This window comes from Oryza sativa, chromosome 7 (assembly GCF_034140825.1).
Source record: "Oryza sativa Japonica Group chromosome 7, ASM3414082v1".
Lineage (NCBI taxonomy): Eukaryota > Viridiplantae > Streptophyta > Magnoliopsida > Poales > Poaceae > Oryza > Oryza sativa.
In genome coordinates, this window is record NC_089041.1 from 24,627,866 (window position 1) to 24,647,156 (window position 19,291).

At 41.1% G+C, this 19,291-nt stretch overlaps 3 protein-coding genes across 5 annotated transcripts; 1 reads left to right on the top strand and 2 right to left on the bottom strand.

Annotated features, from left to right (window-relative positions):
- Positions 1 to 102: 102 nt before the first annotated feature.
- Positions 103 to 13,349, top strand: LOC4343803 (uncharacterized). Of its 3 annotated transcripts, none has more exons than XM_015791573.3 (25): positions 103 to 599; positions 1,469 to 1,804; positions 2,227 to 2,359; positions 3,306 to 3,481; positions 3,854 to 3,927; positions 4,542 to 4,577; positions 4,654 to 4,744; positions 5,229 to 5,288; positions 5,708 to 5,900; positions 6,764 to 6,960; positions 7,873 to 7,974; positions 8,102 to 8,212; positions 8,848 to 8,913; positions 9,000 to 9,098; positions 9,625 to 9,712; positions 9,818 to 9,975; positions 10,063 to 10,194; positions 10,270 to 10,359; positions 10,489 to 10,797; positions 11,325 to 11,509; positions 11,599 to 11,701; positions 11,845 to 11,990; positions 12,186 to 12,265; positions 12,339 to 12,484; positions 13,051 to 13,349. In XM_015791573.3, exons 1-25 carry the CDS (start codon positions 249 to 251, stop codon positions 13,117 to 13,119), a joined length of 3,531 nt encoding a protein of 1,176 aa, XP_015647059.1. In that variant the 5' UTR covers positions 103 to 248; the 3' UTR covers positions 13,120 to 13,349. The 3 variants fall into 3 exon arrangements, with proteins under 3 accessions (XP_015647059.1, XP_015647061.1, XP_015647062.1); XM_015791575.3 differs by having other exon boundaries at positions 9,818 to 9,945; XM_015791576.3 differs by lacking the exon at positions 5,229 to 5,288.
- Positions 13,350 to 14,176: 827 nt separating this feature from the next.
- LOC4343804 (heparanase-like protein 1) lies at positions 14,177 to 16,353 on the bottom strand. Its single transcript, XM_015790812.3, has 4 exons — positions 16,023 to 16,353; positions 15,876 to 15,912; positions 15,616 to 15,799; positions 14,177 to 15,524 (listed from the first exon to the last, which is right to left on the bottom strand). Exons 1-4 carry the CDS (start codon positions 16,254 to 16,256, stop codon positions 14,390 to 14,392), a joined length of 1,590 nt encoding a protein of 529 aa, XP_015646298.1. The 5' UTR covers positions 16,257 to 16,353; the 3' UTR covers positions 14,177 to 14,389.
- A 404-nt stretch (positions 16,354 to 16,757) lies between these two features.
- On the bottom strand, positions 16,758 to 19,192 carry LOC4343805 (pentatricopeptide repeat-containing protein At4g21705, mitochondrial). The gene is made up of 2 exons (XM_015789589.3): positions 18,813 to 19,192; positions 16,758 to 18,189 (listed from the first exon to the last, which is right to left on the bottom strand). Exons 1-2 carry the CDS (start codon positions 19,161 to 19,163, stop codon positions 17,020 to 17,022), a joined length of 1,521 nt encoding a protein of 506 aa, XP_015645075.1. The 5' UTR covers positions 19,164 to 19,192; the 3' UTR covers positions 16,758 to 17,019.
- Positions 19,193 to 19,291: the final 99 nt, after the last annotated feature.

Genomic DNA, 19,291 nt, shown 5'->3' on the forward strand with positions numbered 1-19,291 from the left:
CGAATGCTCACATCTCGAGGATAACGTTGAAGCGAATTCCATTTAAGTGACGGTATCGTAGCGTAGCCGGTTTTTTAACCGTGGTACATGTGCAAATTTCTTGCCCTCCGACGACCAAACCAAAAGCCCGCCCATTTCCCGAACGCCAAACCCTCCTCCCGAATCCTCATGAATCCGCACACTCTAGGGTAGTGTAGGAGGTGTAGTAGGGTAGTGTAGGAGGTGTAGTGGAGTACTAGTTGTAGCCCATGGGGATCACGGAGGAGCAGCGCCGCCGCATCGAGGCCAACCGCCTCGCCGCCCTCGAGAGGCGCAAGCGCTTCGCGGAGGCCGCCGCCGCCGATGCCTCGGTGGGGTGGAGGCTCGCCAAGTGCCCAAGATTCGCTCCGCCTCCTCCTCAGCCGACGCTGCCTCCTCCTCCTCCGCGGACATTGCCTCCTCCTCCTCCTCCGCCGCCGCCGCAGCCGCCGGTGGGGTTCAAAGTGGTGCTGGAGGTGTGCGGCCCCGAGGATTTCTCGGTGGCGGTGGGGCCCGCCGAGGGCTTCGCCTACCCCGGCGAGGCCGAGTGCCTCCGCGCCGTCCAAGATTGCATCTCTTCGGTACGGTTCATCCGTTCTTCATCCCTTTCTTGATAATATATATGCTGCTCGACAAACTCGGTGCTTTCTTGGATACCTCGGAGCGTTTCTTTCTCAAGATTTCGTTAATTTTTCCCCGTGTTTCTTGGCGACAGCTTAGCAAGTCCGTGGATATTTGCAAGCATTTCTTGAAATATCACTCCGAGAATTCGGTGACTCGATAAAGATAGTCTCTCCACACACAAACGATGAACCCTAGTCCCATTTGGATTACTTTCGTCGGGAGTTTGTTGGGTGAACCCTAGTTCTAAATGTTTAAAGTCCCTAAAACTGGTAAATCCAAATCGACTTGTTCTCATGTCTACTTGTACCCATCAACGGGCTTTCCCCTTTCACATACTTGACCAATTATCTCGATATATAGATGCATTATGCACTTAAACATGTTCACAGGCAGCATATGTAGTCGAACACTGAAAGCGTTACTTACTGGCTTCTAGCAAGGCCATTAAAATATACACCTAAGTTTTATGGGTAATTAAGGCCTTATTGGTGCCATTTGAGTCTTTATTATGAATAACAGAAATTTATGCGTCTTCTTTATTTCTATTCGATCTTTTTTCAATAATAATGACCATGCCACTAATTTTTCTGAGCAAGATGAAGAGCCTTCAAACTCAATGGTTATAAGCACAAAATGGGGATGCATTATGATGTGAGCGATATTACAATTCAGAGCTATTTTTTTCTAGGTGTAAAGTAATGAGTAGATTTCAAGCATAAAAGAACAAATATTTACTGTTCTATTTAACCTATTTTGATTGGCTTTCTGGGATGTTATGTTCTTGATCTAGAATTAAAACTGATCCTTCCCCTGTATTGTTGGTAAGGCTGCACCATTCTCTACAACACAAAGTCAAAGTGGCCATATTTTCTCCGTATTTAAGCTCATGGACTATGAGCCCGTGTTAAAATGCCTGAAGAAGTTGCCTGGAGTTGCTGTGCAAGATATACCTTACAAAACAAGGAATGTTATCAAGAATCTCCCTAAGTTCTTTGCCGAAAGCTGCGCTTCTGATAAAGAAGTTGACGGGCTTCTCATGAAGTTGCCACAACACTTACGAGATGCACTCCTACCCTTTCAACTTGAAGGTGTGAAGTTTGGGCTTCGAAGGCATGGGCGCTGCCTTATTGCAGATGAGATGGGGCTTGGTAAGACTCTCCAGGTGAGCATTTTACATGAGAGCATGCAACCATTGCTATTCTGTATGACTATTGTGCACATGAATAAAGTATTATTGTTGAAAACAAGGTTTTGGAGCCTACATAATGCTGAAGTTTGGGCACACTGTTAAAGCATGTTACTGTTTACAACACTAATAAATTAGACTTATATGAATATTAAACTGCCTGAGGCATTGTAAGGGGTCTTTTTTTCTTCTTCTTTCGATAATACAAAGAAGCACAGCTCTCTTGCGTTTTTGAGAAACACAGCTTATATGAAATAGCAACTTCCATTTTAGTTTCATTTCCAAACAATTCTTAATAAAAAAATGTTTTTTAGAGCATATGAATAATTGAATGAATAGGCTTTTGAGCGTCCTTTTTTCCCTGTGAAAGCAGCACATTCTCATTCATTTAAATGCAGGCAATTGCAATAGCTTGTTGCTACAAGGATGAGGGCCCAGTGTTAATAGTGTGTCCAGCTGTTTTGCGTTATACATGGGCAGAGGAATTGGAACGATGGGATCCTTCATTTCTGCCAAAAGATATTCATCTTGGTAATCATTCAACCTCTAATAGTCTTTACAGTTTGTTGATGTGAAATCTGGTATTATGATTATTGTAAAGCTCTGGTGTATAAAACTCATTTTGCCTTTGATAGTTGTGAAGTGCTGATTTTATCTTTGCCCGCATTTTCATTACTGTAATCATTTAGGGTCTTCAATGCTTTCTCTTTACTCTAGTTTGATTCCAGTAAATATAGTTTTTAAATGAAAAGTATAGTATTTTTCACTTTTCAATTAAAAAGCATATACATTCTATTTCTCCAAAGACTGTAGATTGTATTATTTTTAATAAATGTTGCATATTTTATATTTGATGTATTGAAAATTCTGAATGGTGGACATTGAGAAAGCTACATTCATTGCGTCAATCCAGTTGAAATGCTTCAATATAGAGTAACATTACAGATTAGATGACCTGCTTCTATTTGTTGATTGATTCACTCTACTTTTTTTTTGTTTAGTTGAATTAACTTGAGATTTTACTGAACTCATTGTTTCCTAGGATCAGCTAGAGGTTTTGTAAATCTTGTAGTAAAGTTGCACTAGCTAAAAATGAAATGCTTTCATGAACAGTATGAAAGGAATTATAATGCAGTAACCAAAGATTGATTGTATTGACCTGAGTTGAAAATTGTGAACTTCAGCCCTAAACTTAGGTAACATAAGTATTTTACTCAAGTTTACCAGTGCGCTTGAGGTTTAAATAGTGCCTTTAACTTTTGGCTGAGTCACATATGCAATATAATAATTTGATTCTTCTATACTAGTGAAGAACTGAAGATACTGTTTAAAAAAGTATGGCTAATATCATATTTCTTGTCACTTGTCCTTCAATTGTATATTACTACTTTATTTAGCCTTTCAGTTTTGTTATATACTTATTTTTTTAATTAGGAGCACAATTTTAACAGTTCGGTTGTCACTGTATAATTTTCAGTGTTTGGTCACCAAGACAGTCTTGAACGTTTAGGAGCTTGCCCAAAGGCAGTGGTCATTTCATATCAGATGCTAAGCCGTCTTCGCAAAAGCATGATGAATAGGAGATGGGCACTGATGATTATCGATGAATCACACAACATACGCTGCACAAAGAAAAAACACGAAAAAAATGAGGTGTTTAAATTATTAGCTTGTCATGCAACAATCTTATGTATCAATACAATTAACATAAAGTATTCAGCTCTTGAATTCTCCAATCCATGAGACCATGATGGTGATTTGGTGCTTTGTAAATTTGGTAGATCATATTTTATTGTGCTAGAAACGCCTCACTTTTTTTTAAAATAAAATTCTCCCAGTTGATTTTATTGATCTGGTTATATTTTTCAGCATTTCTCCCTGCTTTCTAAAATATTGCAATGCACAAATGTTGAAATTATCTCAAACTATTTATTCCAACTACTTCAGTCACCTTGTGTATCAATATTGCATTTGATTTCACTAATGGTAAGTGACCGTTGGTACTATTTTATGACCTCATGACAGACACAGGCTGTACTGGAACTAGCGCCAAATGTCAGTCGCATTGTGCTGCTCTCTGGGACACCCTCTTTGTCAAGGTTGTAACTTTAAAGATATTGGTTGAATTTCTCTTAAAGCTCCTTATGCTATTGTGCTATTTTACTCCTTGATATCTGGATCTCCAATCATGCAGATAGCTGCTATGATATATGACATATTTTGTGTACATCATCTAAACGGTTTTAAAATTCCAGAGGTGGGTGTGGATAGCAATATCCAAGCTACCTGCGCCTTGTAATTGAGAAAAGGGAATGATGAAAACTTTATCATGGCCCAATTTTCTGAAATTTTACAGAAAGTTTTTTTTTTTGTCTATTACTCTTTCAACCATTTTTTGTTCATCTAGTGTATTTGTACTTACCCATATTATTTTCAAATGCATTCTCTGCACTATGTTCATTGGTTACTGGTCATTACTTGTTACTTGCAATATCTTCCTTTTTCCATATTTGGCTCGAAGTCTGGCTGTTTGTACCGTAGAGATTTAGAGCACTCAAGTACATTTTTGTCATTCCTATATGTTTCCTTCTTTACTTGATTAATCTGATTTCTTGGTACTTATGTATGGTTTACTTATGATAGCCTTGATTGGAGACTTCTATTTTGCTTGTCAGATCTATCTCACAGTTTGTTTTCTCCTAGGAGACAATAGACCTTTTGACATCTATCATCAGATAAATATGCTATGGTAAGGAAAAGGTGAATGCCATTGTATTGTGTTAGTCTTATCAAACTTTTCTGATCACACTTCCCTGGCTTTTCAGGCCCCATTTGCTTGGCAGCAATAAATTTGACTTTGCGAACAAATATTGCTTGCTACATACTGTTCAAGGCTGCAATGGGAGAACTTACCAGGTATTTTGAGTGTCCGGTTTCTCAAGGCAGAGTTCCAGCTTTTCTATTGCTAAGCTCTACTAGGTTGTTACTCCCTCTATTTCACAATATTGTTCTGGTGTACATACTAAGGGGGCACAATATTAGATAAATGTGGAATTGAACTATTGTTTTTGGTGGAATTGAACAATTGTTGCTTTATTAGATAGATGTACAAGTACTCTATCTAATGGCATCAAATTTGGTCTGATTTTATCAACTGTATTACGATTTTATGTTTTCTTGATTATTGGACCGAGGACCAGATATATAATGCGAAACAAGGAGTATTTGCTTTTGTGTACCATCTATGCTGCTTATACACTAATCAATCAGTGAACTGTGAAATAGTTTATGAAAAACTCAGAAAACCAGTGCTTCCAAATAATTTTTGTTCCAGTAGTAGGAGCATATGTAGATAAACATTTGATTCTGTTGAGGGCTGTCACCATTTTTCTCTCTGCAGGATTTTTCAAAGGGTGCTCGGTTGACAGAGTTAAATGTTTTGCTCAGTCAGACTCTCATGGTCTGTTCTTTCTCTCTATTATTTATGCCTGCTATGCATAGCTTGTTTCGTTCATTTTATTCATGATATGTTATCTGAATGTGGTATTCAGACTATCCATAAGTATTATTATGGGAAATATGAAGTGTTCCAAATGTGTTATGTTGATGATATTTCTCCTTGAATTTGTAAATGGAAAAATCAGTACTGTGACACGGGAAGTTCACGAGTTTAGATTTGTAAGTACACGATAATACTGCCACAAGTTTTCAAATTTCCCTTTTATACCATTTCTGTTTATTATTAATATGCTTGCAAATATTGTAGTTGTTTTGTCGCCACAACCCATGCTAACCACATGATGTTTTTGTCTGGTAATTGATTGTTCATCGACCATTCTATGTCGGATATAACAGATGATGTTTACTTCTGTGCTGTAGATTAGGCGCTTGAAGGAGCATTTGTTGAATGAACTACCTCCCAAACGTCGACAGATTATTTGGTTGAAGCTGAATGCATCAGATATCAAGACAGCTATATCTTGTATCAAAGGGGTGAACACTAGTGATGAGATTCCTACAATTGCCTCGCCAGACAATAGCAATGACTCTGAGGAGGTGAACATGGAAGAAGGTAACACTCATTGAGCTAATGGCAGATATGATAATGAGACCTCCTTGTATCAGTTATAATTTTATGTGCCTTTGTTATGCTGAAATATATAATACACACCTTGTTGCATTTGAATGTTTGATATTGTTAGATTTCAGAACTATAACAAAATGCAACAACTTATATGGAACTGTAATTTTGTTGAAGCTTGCTTGGCATTTGTGGCATATGCAATGCCAAACATGTATGGGTTTACAGCTTTGCATATTGGCAGTTGGTTATGACATAAGCAATGCAATATGGCGCAGTATGGTATTGTACTTGACACTGTCTGAATCGAAATTTATTTACAACTTCTTTTCAAAAAGAGCCATTTTCTTATCTATAGTAACAGAGAACATTTGTCAAGAAAAAGATAACCAGCATTTTTGTTGATTTCTGTTCTGAAGAACACTATGTATATCAAGTAGAAATGTTGGTGCAACTGTGCAATATCCTGTTGTACTTTACAGGTGAAGAACATTACTTGCCATTTCCAATCATTGTACTTATTTTTTTTTAAAAAAATTCTGATATGTTAAACATGAACTACCATGATCAAAACATTATGTTTCTTTTTGACAAACAACCAGGCAACCACCTCTTTTTAAGAGTAGCGTGCCACTTTAAAGGAGACAACCTTCCTCTTTTTATCCTTATGTAACATGTTTCTTTCTCATAAACAATTATTAATGTAACAATGTTAAATGTAACACTGGTATTAACACTTGGGATAAAGCACATGTTTTCTACTATTTCAGGGTTCAAGATTAGTAAGATTGGTCTGTCTGCTCCTTATAAACATTGTGCTCATTTCCTTGTATTTCCTTTTCATTTGCCCACAGCTGATGGTTGCAAGAAATCTCCAAGGAATCTCACTACACAAGAAATTGGTATTGTGAAAATACCTGGGTTCAGCGAGTGGTTCTTAAATCATTTCATCATGAAAGAACCAGCTGATAATGGTAGTCTGGACTCTCAGTCTAATTGCCAGAAAACAATAATTTTCGCCCATCATTTAAAGGTCCTAGATGGAGTTCAGGTAAATTCTGAGGTTTCTTTTCTGTATTTTTTTTGCGAGTTTATCATGCTATGTTTCTCACGATTGACAATAGAATCTTGAACAGTAAGAAAAGATTTATAATCACAACTATGTTACTTTATGTAATTTTGATTTTGCAAGTATCATTTCAACTATTTGTAGTTCTATATATCTTGTAAGCTTCACTTCCTCCTAATGAAATAGAAGTTTCATCTTTAGAGTAAATGAAACAAAATAAATGATGTGTCAAGAAGCTGGACTATAGGATCTCATATGAATAGAAACACTGGTGTATGTGTAAAATTGGTCTGGCCATGTACATGTCATTGGCACCGTTTTTTAGAAGCCACCAGTACCATGTCCAGCATTCTGGCATTCTCTAGCATATAATACTCTTTCTGTGGGACTGTAGATGTTCTCGTAATGGTTTGGAAGTTTTTTTTGTCGAATACGCAAGATGCATATCATTGCATTAATAGGAGTCCAAACACGCCAAAGAACAGCAAGAAGTACAAGACCTCACCACCGCAAAACAACCCATTGCAAAGGCGGTTACATGACCAAAAGGAACTAAAACTAAAATAAAATGCCCTAGCTGGGGTCCATAATTAGGGAGAGCCCCTTAGCCCCGCCAAATTACATAGGCCAGCTTCCTCACTTGCTAACATCAAGTCGGTTGATAAACTTGGAGATACTCCATTGAAGACAATCATCCCATTGCCGCCATGTTCAAGATAGTCCATTAATCAGTTGAATACATGGAAAAAATCAGACTAATGATCAATCGGATATTCGGGTGCACACTTTCACTTTATAATAGTTAGATAGCATTATATCATATTAAACTATACCATCTAACTTTATGAAAAACATTTGCCAATACTTTTGACTGAAGTTTTTCTTCGTACGTAGGTGTTTGTCACAGAGCAGAGGATCAAGTATGTCCGCATTGACGGAAGCACATCTCCTAGGGAAAGGAAAGATGCTGTCGATTCTTTCCGTTTAAATCCAGAGGTTGTCCCTTCCCTTCCATTCGGTTCGATTCATACTTGGTATTCCATGTTAAGCTCTCAAGTTTTATTCTCAAACTGCCTATCCATTATTTACTATTTTACTAGTTCTTTTATTTTCTACCAAATAGGTAATGGTTGCAATTATTGGAATTACTGCTGGCGGTGTTGGTTTAGATTTCTCATCTGCTCAGAATGTTGTTTTCGTGGAGCTCCCAAAGTCAGCTTCAGAGTTGCTTCAGGTCCTTAGCCTTCTCTCTTGCACATACATTTTCCTCATCCATAGGGTACAAGAAGACTTTTGAGTTTTTTTTCACCATCCTGTTGTGTAGCCCACCATTCACAATTCGCACTATGATATTATTTATATGTACTGTAGCAACTGCAGTATTATTCACTGGGCCTGGTGGTGTAGCTTTAATTGGAATTCAGAGATAAGAATAATTAGTTTTATTGTTGGGTTTATTTCTTTATATATATGTAAGTTTCTTTACAGATATGTTTTCCATAGGGATCAGGTCAAGTCATCCCCTATCAGTCGAGCAAGAAGAAATGTTTCTCCTCTATTTGCTTAAAAACACTTATTCCTATTTGCTCTCTTTTGATCCCTTTACGCCTCTTACCCAATCTGTCTATTGCCTGCTTCAAATGCAATTCTGCATGGTCTTTATCCCGATGTGGACTAAGATTATCTGGTAAATGAAACAAATCAATAATGCACAGTAAATTGCTACATTTCATGGTTCATGCGCATGAGTTTTCATGCTTTCGCACACTTAATGTGTGTGCTCTCTTGGACGCATGCATGGTGCACCCTACTGTTAGTGTTTGTTTATTGTGTTTCTAACTGTTTGGTACATTTGATTGTTGATGATAGGCTGAGGATAGAGCTCATAGGCGAGGTCAAACAAATGCTGTCAACATATATATATTCTGTGCAAGGGTTAGTTCCTTTTTTTTTTCCTGTAGCGTACTTTGTAATTTTGTCAAATTATAACTATAAATTGTTCTGTTTTGTCTTGGTCACAGAACACATTAGATGAGTCACATTGGCTTCATTTGAACCAGAGTCTGTTCCGTGTCTCATCATTGATGAATGGAAAGAAAGATGCTATAAGAGAGATTGAGGTAGGCCATAGGGTCATGTAATTTTTGATTTTATACTGTTCCTTAGGGAGGTTAGGATGGGCACTACAATATAAGTGTAGTATTGTTTGGATTGAGGTGCTTCCATGGTCCGTAACAATTGACAAAATGTAAGTATGCACCCATTGTTTGGAGTTAGGTTTTTCTATAGTTTATAATGCGACACACCACATAACTTTAGAAATTTATGCTGAATTTGTACTGAATGTTTGCATATTCAATCTTTTCCATTTCATGTTTGGTGCTGTAAAAGTAGAAAATAATTTACAAAATGAACCAAAATAGTTTACCAGTACTATAAAAGTCTGATGCCATTAAACTTCAACATTTAACAGAAGGGATTGATATACTACTCAATATACCTTTGCAGCTGAGACATAGTTTCTTATATCACTGCTGGAATCAATTGGCTTAGTAGAATCTTGTTGGTTAACAGACCAATTAAGGGACTGCATTGTTCTACAGTATTTGGTGTTTATTCATTCAATATAGTTTCCTTCTTTCTAAGGTTGATCAAGTTTACCACCTTGAGGAAAGCAGTAAATCTGAGGGAAAATCACAGCTTGGATTTCTTCCTTTGGAGAATCATAATGCTGGTAAAACATCTGAACATCGTTAACAGAGAATTCATGCATTGGTACCAATCATTATTACATGCTTGTAAGTGAAATGAAAGGCTGAATTTTTTGAACCTCATGCAGATTGTGGGCATGGACCAGGAGAGAATGTAGAAAGTGATGATATGTCCATTGAGAATTTTCCTGGCCTCAACGATATGAATTTTGAGTCAGATTTCTTCAGTATTAGGACAATTCCTCTTCACTTTGAGGTAGAAAAGAGGCGTTCCTTGCAAATTTTGGTACATGTTTACTACTTGCTAGTTGCTACTTATCAGTCAGTAGTCCTATGAAATCCTTCAACTGATTCTTTTTCTATGCCTCCTCAGGATGATAGCCTTCATACGGTAATGCAAAATTGTCCATCTCCAACAGCACATGAAGAGATAGCTTTTGATAGTTCTTCTATCTCTCAAGCTTCAGTTATTTGCCCTTCAATGTCAAGCGCTAAATCAGTAAAGGTAATAAAAAGTTCTTGCTTGTATTATACAATGTTTTGCACTATATCCTATGCAACATCACCTCAAATATCGCAGGCTCGTCGGAGGCTTTCTGAAATTTTTCAGACTTTAGGCCTTCCAGCAACTACAGACTGCAATATTGAAGAGAAGTTTCTGCGATTTGAGGTTTAACTGTCCTCTCTGTTCATATTCTGTTCTCATGACTTGTCTCATTAATGTGAAGTTAATTTCATTTTACATTCCATTCCGGTCTTCATTCTTTGAATTCATTTGATTTATCTTCGTATTTTACAGGTTAGCCAGCACACAGGCCGAATTCATTTGTACATATGTGTTCCAGGGCATGATTCAAGACCCAGACCACTTTTTGAAAACTTCCTGCCAGAAGAAGTAGAGTCACCTTTATGTTCTGATAATACCATGAAAACAAGTAATCGTCTCTTGAAGAGGGATCCTGCATTTTGCAATACGTTCAAAGCGTTCGTGAAGGAATGGTTGGCGCTTAGACCAATTGAGCAGAAGAGACTACTGGGAAAGCCCTTACAGCTTCCCTTGAGCCTTGAGTTGTGCTACCTGAAAGATACCAACAACCACAGCACAAAAGTACGTTCCTCTTGATTTTGAGTGATCAATTTGAATATTGGTTTAATTCCAAATATTGCAGAAAATATGCAAAAGCAACGCTTCCATGATATTAAGCATATCTATGTTCTATCTATATCATTCTTTATGCAAGTTTTTCTTATGTTCTAGAAATTGCTCAAGTTCTATCAGGATTTACTCTAATAGAGGATATTGCAATGTTTGACTTTTACTCTAATGGAGGATATTACTCTAATGGAGGATTCAATTGGTGATTTGGCATATACAAAAAAAAAGCAAAATAAAACTGCAGCTTTTAAGCTGCTAGGCCCACCACAGTGCCACACTACCCTAGGCATCTCATTGTAGCTAAGGGTTTGCTTGTGAGCTGCTATCATATCATCCCGATGTATTAATTTTTCATTTGAAATACAGTTTAAAGGATCTGATTTTGTACCAAACTAAGAACATGAAATGAAAAAAAATATGTCTTGGCATTCCTTGGTTTAATCATGTTTATTTTTTGTCAATTGTGCTCTACTTCATAGGGGTTGCTTAAAGGAGGAAGTAAGAGGCGTGTAACACCATGGTGTGATATTAGTAATCCTTTGCCAGAAAATGCTGAATGGAGAAAGGTGGTTTTGCATAATGGTACAAGTAGAGAGAGAGAGTACACTCAAGGCTGGACTGTTCACGATGAACCTCTCTGCAAATTATGTCAAGGACCTTGCAAGTAATATGTCTCATTTGTGCACTTTATTTCCAGTAGCCATCTGTGTTTTTTTTTTGAAAAAAAATAACAATGTTGTTATTTGTGATCAGTGGAAGGCTTGCAAAGTCACCTGAATATTTTGAAGACCTGTTCTGTGGTCTGCCTTGCTTCGAGGTGTTCAGATCGAGAACTAGTGGCAGGTTTGCACGGCAGGTGAGATTTTTCTTTAATCTTCTGCAATTAGCATTCATAAACAAAGTGTTAAGTTGCATTATTTATGAATAAAGCTGGTATGCCAGCTATATGTGAAAATATGGAAGTTATATGTACTAAAGCAATGCTTGCCTGATGAATAGGCACTATTTGAAATTGAACATGGTATATGCTCCAAGTGTAAACTTGACTGTCACGAGCTTGTCAAGAATATCAGACCATTATGCAAGAAAAAGAGAGAAGAATACATTAGGAATGTTGCTCCAAATATTGCAAGTAGATTGAAATTGTAAGTGCCATACTTTGATATTATGCTTTTCAATGTTTTGTGCTTATGTTAACTTCTCTTTGCCTATTTAGGCAACTTACAGGCTATTGGGGACACTATTGTGGTCTGAACTCACAAAATATTAATGAATATGAGTAGTTCTCCTAATTTGTAGATTGATGGTGACACTGTTTTTTTCACTATATTTTACCACAGGCTAGATAAGCTTGTACATGAGCCAAATGAGGGTAATGCTTGGCACGCAGATCATATAGTGCCTGTATATAAAGGAGGAGGTAAAGTGTGTGCATAATTTTTGCGTGCTTTTGGCTCTTAACATTATGGTCTAATTTATCTGATCTCACGCAGGGGAATGCACACTTGAGAATTTGAGAACTCTTTGTGTGGCTTGTCATTCTGAGGTCACCTGTGCACAGCAAAAGGAGCGAAAAGATTTAACAAAGAAAGCTAAAGAGCTTCTGAAAAACACCGTCAATAATCAGCAGAAGGATGAAGTTAGTAGTCCTGCCCTATTTCAAACTTTTTTTGAAAACATTTTTCCTCTGAAGTGATGCCATCTCTGAAATTATTAAGATTACAGTAACACAGTGACTCTCCTGTGCTTACTGTTGATACTTTCTCATATATTAGCTTCTGTTACTATTGCCAGTTGGCTGTCATGCCATTTCTTAAGCATGGTGAAGAATGATAATTTTGCGATCATTCTACAAGGCAAATCATCTACTGTCTCCGTTCAGAAATATAAGGCATATTTTGACTGTCCAATTTTGAGCTTTGACCAACTATTAATCTAATAATATTTACATTTTGCCATGAAAAGTGATATTATAGGATTTTGAGTATGCTTTTGTATCCGTAAGTGAAATAATGTAAGGAAACTTTACAGTCAAAGCTTGTCTTTTGGATCGTCAAAATACACCCTTTGTTTTTGAAAAAAAAAGGGTAGTAAATAGCTTGATCTGGATAATGTCTATCCCTTTATGCTATGTAAGATTGCACTCACTGACTTATTTCCTGGACTATGGTTCCAATTGTTTTTTTTTTCTTTTTCCCATTGTAGGCAAGTGAAGCAGCAGAAGAAGATGATAAGTCGTTGCTTGTCGTTGTCCCTGGTAGTGCCTACTCCTGAGTTGGGTAGCGTGGTTCTGGCTAGAGCATATGTATGTAGATTACAGTTGGACATTCTTCCAAAGGGCACCAATATTTTGTGCATATATTTGTTGCGTGTGGCCAAGATTGCAATTGCACTCATGCATTATGATTGCGATCTGCAACCGTCTTCTGTTTAGTCGGGGCGGCATTTTGGGCTGTGTAAGGAATGGTTGTGAAAGAAGAAAGGAAATGTCAATTTTGTTTTCAGTTTTTACCCACACGAAACATTGGAGAACTGCCACATGTTTGTTTGGGAACTTTTTTATTTTTAATTTTATTAATAGACTTTTACAAAAAAAACATTTCCAAGGTTCAGATTTGGAAATGCTTGTTGGGATGATCTATTAATAAAAAAAAATAAAAAAGTCTAAAAAATAAAAAAAAAACTTTGTTTGGAGGCAAACTTGTTTGTACATTATGGGTGCGTTCGTTCTGGGGGATTGGGTGAGAAAGGGACATCGTATTCCGTGCGCACGCTTCCTAAACTACTAAACAGTGCATTTTTTGTAAAAATTTTCTATAGGAAATTTGCTTTAAAAAATCATATTAATCCATTTTTGAAATTTAAAATAGTTAATAATCAATTAATCATGCGCTAATGGCTCACCTCGTTATCTTCTCAATCTTCTCTATCCTCCTCTCCTCAAACTCACCCTATATATAGGCTGTGATGTACTCTCGCTGTCCCAAATTATAAAGTCTATATTTTTTTACACGGTTTTTAATGACATACTTTAACCATTAATTTATCTCATATTATGTTTCCAACAAAAATGAAATTAGCATCACATGAAAATACTTTAAAATATAAATATAAATCTAGTGATATTGGTTAAGTGTAAAGTTATCGAGTCTGATTTTCCTTTAAAGGATGTCCTATAATTTGCGACAAATGGAGTAATATGAAAACACAGGTTACAATCGTAACTGAAAATTATTGATCAACTGGCACAACTACCTCCCCGATTTGCGTGCAACTATAAACTACATGGACGATTTGTACGTACTCAAGTAAAAAAAATCTCTATTAGAAATGATCAAATCTCACTGACTTGCCTTCACTGATCGGTGCAGAATGTGCTTTAATAATTTTACAGTGATCAAACCAGAAGCAAAGCTGATAACCACGTCTCCATTTCTCAGAGTTATCAAAAACGATTAAACTCATGATACAATGCAAATGTTGTTCATGTCTGCATAATCTACGAACTCGCGATTACTAGCACGTGCTAATTAAGCCTAGGCGGCTAGGCCGCGCATGCGGGAGCCTTGAATTCCGTGAACCTAACGAACGCGATGCCGCGCGCCGCCACGCGCAGCGGCGCCGCGCACCCGTCGCCGACGACGGCCGGCCGGAGCTCGGGGATCTCGCCGCCCGGGCCGAGCGCCAGCGCCTCGCCGTTGAGCAGCACCACCTGGCTCCGGATGTCGCCGCCGAGCGGGCTCAGGTGGTACTCCTCCCTCCGCCCGCCGCACGGCGCCGCGCCGAGCGCGCCGCCGGCCACCGACACGTCGAACGCCGTCGCGTTCGACAGGTTGATCAGGAGCACCGTCACCCCCGGCTTCTCCCTCGAGCAGTGCGCGTACGACCGGAGGTACGGCGAACCTCCGCCGCCGGCGGTGGTCGCCGCCTTGAGGACCACCGGGCCCATGAGGCGGTGCCAGAGCAGCGCGCCGTAGTAGTCGGGGTTGGGGACGAAGGTGGTGGTGTTGAGGAGGCAGTAGTTGCCGCCGACGAGCGCCTGGCGGCAGTACACCCTGGTGCCGTGCGCCGCCGACATGCCGAGCTGGTCGAGGTACCAGAAGCCGTTCACGTACCTGTCCGACACGCCCTTCCCGCCGCTGTTGTACGCGCCGCCGGACTCGCCCACCCACGGCGAGCTCCACGGCCCGGAGCCCCGCACCGTGGCCGCCATGTCGCGGAACGTCTTCTCCACCTGGTCGAGGTACCCCGGGTCCTGCATCTTCCTCGCCAGGTCCCTGTCCTTGCCGGAGCCGAGGTTGTAGATGTGGTGCGTCACGCCGTCGACGGCGCCGCGCCCCGACACCCGCAGCATCTCCGAGAACCACGCGCCGTCGTAGAACCCGCCCGGCGCGAGCACCTTCGGCACCTCGCCGCCGCCGCCGTACACACGCTCCACCGCCTTCCTCAGCACCGCCACGTCGCGGCCGTACTGCGCCGCCGCCACCCTCGCCGCGACGCCGCTGCCGGACAGCTCGTTGCCGAGCTCCCACGACTCGACGCGGTAGCCCTTGCCGGCGGTGTACCGCATCAGGTCGAGCGCGTTCCGGGCGTCCCAGTCGCCGGAGTACAGCGTGTCCTTGCCGCCGGCGGCCTTCCTCCGGCCCTTGAGCGCGTTCAGCCCGAACGTCACCGTCGTGCTGCACGTCAATCAAATCAAATCAAAGATAATTAGTCATTTAATCCTCCTCGAAATGGCGATTAATTAGCCGATAATTGCAGTTTAATTACTTGGTTCTTTTGAAGAAGACGTTGAGCTCGTCCCATCGGTTCATTTCAAGGCAGCCGTCGGTGAAGCCGAAGAGGCCGCCGTCGTCTCGCTGGAAGCTCCGGCAATCGCCGTAGTTGCTGCCGACTTTGTACGTCACCTGGTCCTGAAGAGACCCTCCGAGCCTAATCCTAAGCGAGTTGAACGCTGCAACATCACATAAAACTCTGGTTAATTTCAGTACAATTTTTTTTGATAGATCAGTGATCTGCAAATTATTTACCTTTGACAGCATTGTTCAGAATAGTGTTGTTCAGATCCTGTGAGGGAAGAAGAGTGACGTGCTCAGTGTCAGTTAGAAGTAGATTGATCCATATATGAAATGAAGGTGATTAAGTTTGGCTAATCAAGTTTCAGGGGTGGTAATTACCAGGTTAATGATGGAGGCGTTGTACCAGGGGCACATGCCGTAGTTGCACTTGTCCCTGGGCCACCAGTCGAGCGTCGCGCAGACGAAGTTGTCGTCGGTGCGGGAGACGGCCGCCGCCGCCTTGACAACCACGGTGGCCGCCTCGCCGCCGGCGGCGGCGGTGGAGGCGGCGGGATGCAGGCCGGAGAAGAGGACGAGGAGGGCGGCGGCGAGCAAGGGAAGGACGGCGGCCATTGTTCCACAGAGTGTTTACTTACTGCTCGTCCAGTGATGGTGTGAAATGAGATGGAGAGCTACATGTATATAAAAGAGAGATTTTGAAAAGGGATAAGATTTTGGCGAGATTTGGATTTGTTATTAGGTGCAGAGTTAATAGGGATGAGCTGTTTCTCATGCATCCATGCAAACGGTTTTTGGATTTGGATGCAAATCCATCGGAGCTTAGCTTACGCAACAACACACCTATGAGTTAGGGAGAAGTGGTTGGATCTTGAATGGATGGATAGATGGATGAATCGATACATGGATATGCTGTTCAGTGGAAACGCAAAGAGAGGCCGAAGAAGGTTGGCGAAATATCATGTGAAAACATGGGTTTAGTGGAAGTTTTTGCTTCACTTCAACTCTCAAACGATTGTGAGATGAGCGTTTGTTATGCATACGTGCAAAATCAAGATCAAAATCATCTACATTTTGAGTGATTTTGGCTCTACGATCGTTATAACTCAAGCAATATAACTATTGCTGAGAATCCCAGCAACATACTTAAAGTGACCAATCGAGTGATAACAAGTTCACTCAGGTACTCAGGTACAGACAATGTTACCAGAACTACTGTATGTCAGATAATATCTCATTTTGGTTACCATCCCCCACCCACATTCTCCTAAAAAAGAAAAAAAAACGAGAAGAAGAAATGCAGCAAGAACAAAGTGTCAGTGCAGACCAAAGAGCAGCCTTGAGAGCTCGTGAAACATTATCTTCTTCATCATAGTGCTTACACTGCATCTTTAACCTTCTTTTCTTCTCTCATTCGAGCCCTTGACAAAGCGTCAGTCATATCTGAGTTCAGTGGCACAGCAACTTTCAGCAGATCAACGAAAATTTCAACCTCCTCGACATCACCTTCATCTCCAAGATACTTAAGTATCATCTCAATCATCCCAGGCCTAGGGATCCAACCAGTATTTGGAGCATATACACATAGGGCATTCTTTGTCAGCTCATATGCTTTCGCAGCATCACCTTTCTCCGCATAGCCAGCTGCCACAATTGCCCAGCTGGTTGAAGGAGGCATCTTTCCCTTCTTCAAGAAATCATCCAGAAGTGCCTCAGCCTTGTCCAGCAAGTCCTTCTGGCGGTATCCAGTGAGCAGGACATTTGGAACTTGGAAGTCAAATGCATTTCCGCTCGACTCCCACTCTTTCAGCAACACTTCAGCTTCTTCAATCTCATTAAGTTTCACGAGCACTGCAAGCATTGTAGTGTAATCCTTATTAATATGCCTATTGCAGTTCGACATTTGGAGCGCCCACAGCCTATTGACCTCTGATTTGTCCCCCAGATGTCCATACAAGGAAATCAGGTGGTTATAGGAATCTGAATCTTTTATATTTATTTTTGCTTCTGCTTTCTTTAAGGCAGAGAATGCTTTCTCCCTTATGTTGCCCTTAATGTAGTTGCTTGCCACGACAGCATACGTGTTCCAATCAACAACGATTTTAGGTTCACACTCCATCTCTTCAAGGGTGTTTTCCATCCCGAAAAAATCAGCCCTTGTGCCATAAGAGTTAATGCATATTCTGTAGCTGAAATTGTCAGGAACGATACCATTGCTTTTCATCTCTGCAATTACTGAAGGAACCTTTTCATGCTGCCCTAGGTTCGTATACAGACCCATGATGTTGTTGTAGGGGAGTGTGGAAAACACAAAACCCAACTCTTTCATCTTCTGAAAATGAGCCAACGATTTTTCAACCAGGAGTTCCCGTGTGTAGCAGTTAAGAAGTGCACCATAGGGTTTTTCTGTCTTATCTTTATCTGGCAGGTTGTTGAAGTAAGTCTCGGCTGCACTGCTTCCATGAATTTCACCAATCAAATCCAGGTGAACAGCGTGATCCTTTGGCAGAAATTTTACATGTCCCTTGGCATTCATCCATTCAGAGACCTGCGCAAAGTAAAAGGTTACAGAGAAATCAAATTAAACATGCCAACTAGGAAGTGCACTTGATTATTAAAATAAGAAGCCCCAATGGTGATAAGCTCTTGAGGTCTGGAGTGTAAATTATAGATATGAATCAGTGTTGCAACCATAATTGATAAGCACATTATATTAGTGCTTTTAACTATTGATCAGGTTTCATTTCTTGGGGAAAAAAACATACAATCCCATCACAGAAACTAAACCAAATACATTAACCGATGGAACACTTAGCAATCAGTCAAATCCTCTAATTGGATGAACACTCCCAACTCCCAATTGACAACAAACTGTCATGCAAGCCTCCTCATGATGTTCAGTTGTACACAGCCAATCGCCAGTTCTTCATAACGCCCAAACTATATTAACACGACGCTACTACATCTCTCTTCTTGTTCATGGTGCAGCATTACATCATACACCTCACATGCATGAAGAGGGCCAACAATTTGGCGAGTGCAACTCAAGAAACCAAACAGCGGTTGAGGCCGCAACGGCATCGAACGCCCCATAATAGTCTACTGATGATGAGCTGAGCTGAGGTACGGGCCACGGGGGGGGGGGGGGGGGGGGGGGAGAGGTGGAGTTACCTCGAGGGCCTGGCGGTGGCGGCGTCGCTTGCGGAGCTCCTTGACGATGCGCTCGAGCTCGACGTGGCGGAGGCGGTTGCCTGGCTTGGCCGCCCACCGCTCGATCTCCGGCACCAGGAGCGTGCCCGGGTGGCCCAGCGGCCACAGCGTGGACTGCAGGCTCGGGGGCCGCGCCGGCTTCCTCCCCCCGCTGTGGCCGCGAGGAGAGGCGGGGGAGGAGGCGGCGGCGGCGGCTCGAATGAGGGCAGGGGTGGAGCCATGGGATCGCGCGTGGCCGGCGGGGAGGAGCCTGCCGCAGCCGAGGCGGATCAGGCGGCGGCCGGCGGCGAGGAAGGAAGAGGAGGCGGCCATGGGGGTTAACTGGGGTTTTCCTCCCTTTTGGGCCTCTTGGGTTGAAGGAGGTGATATGAACTTGTGAAGGTTGCTCAATTTGCGGAAAAAGTACACCGAAAGGTCCCTCAACTTGTCATCGAATTACA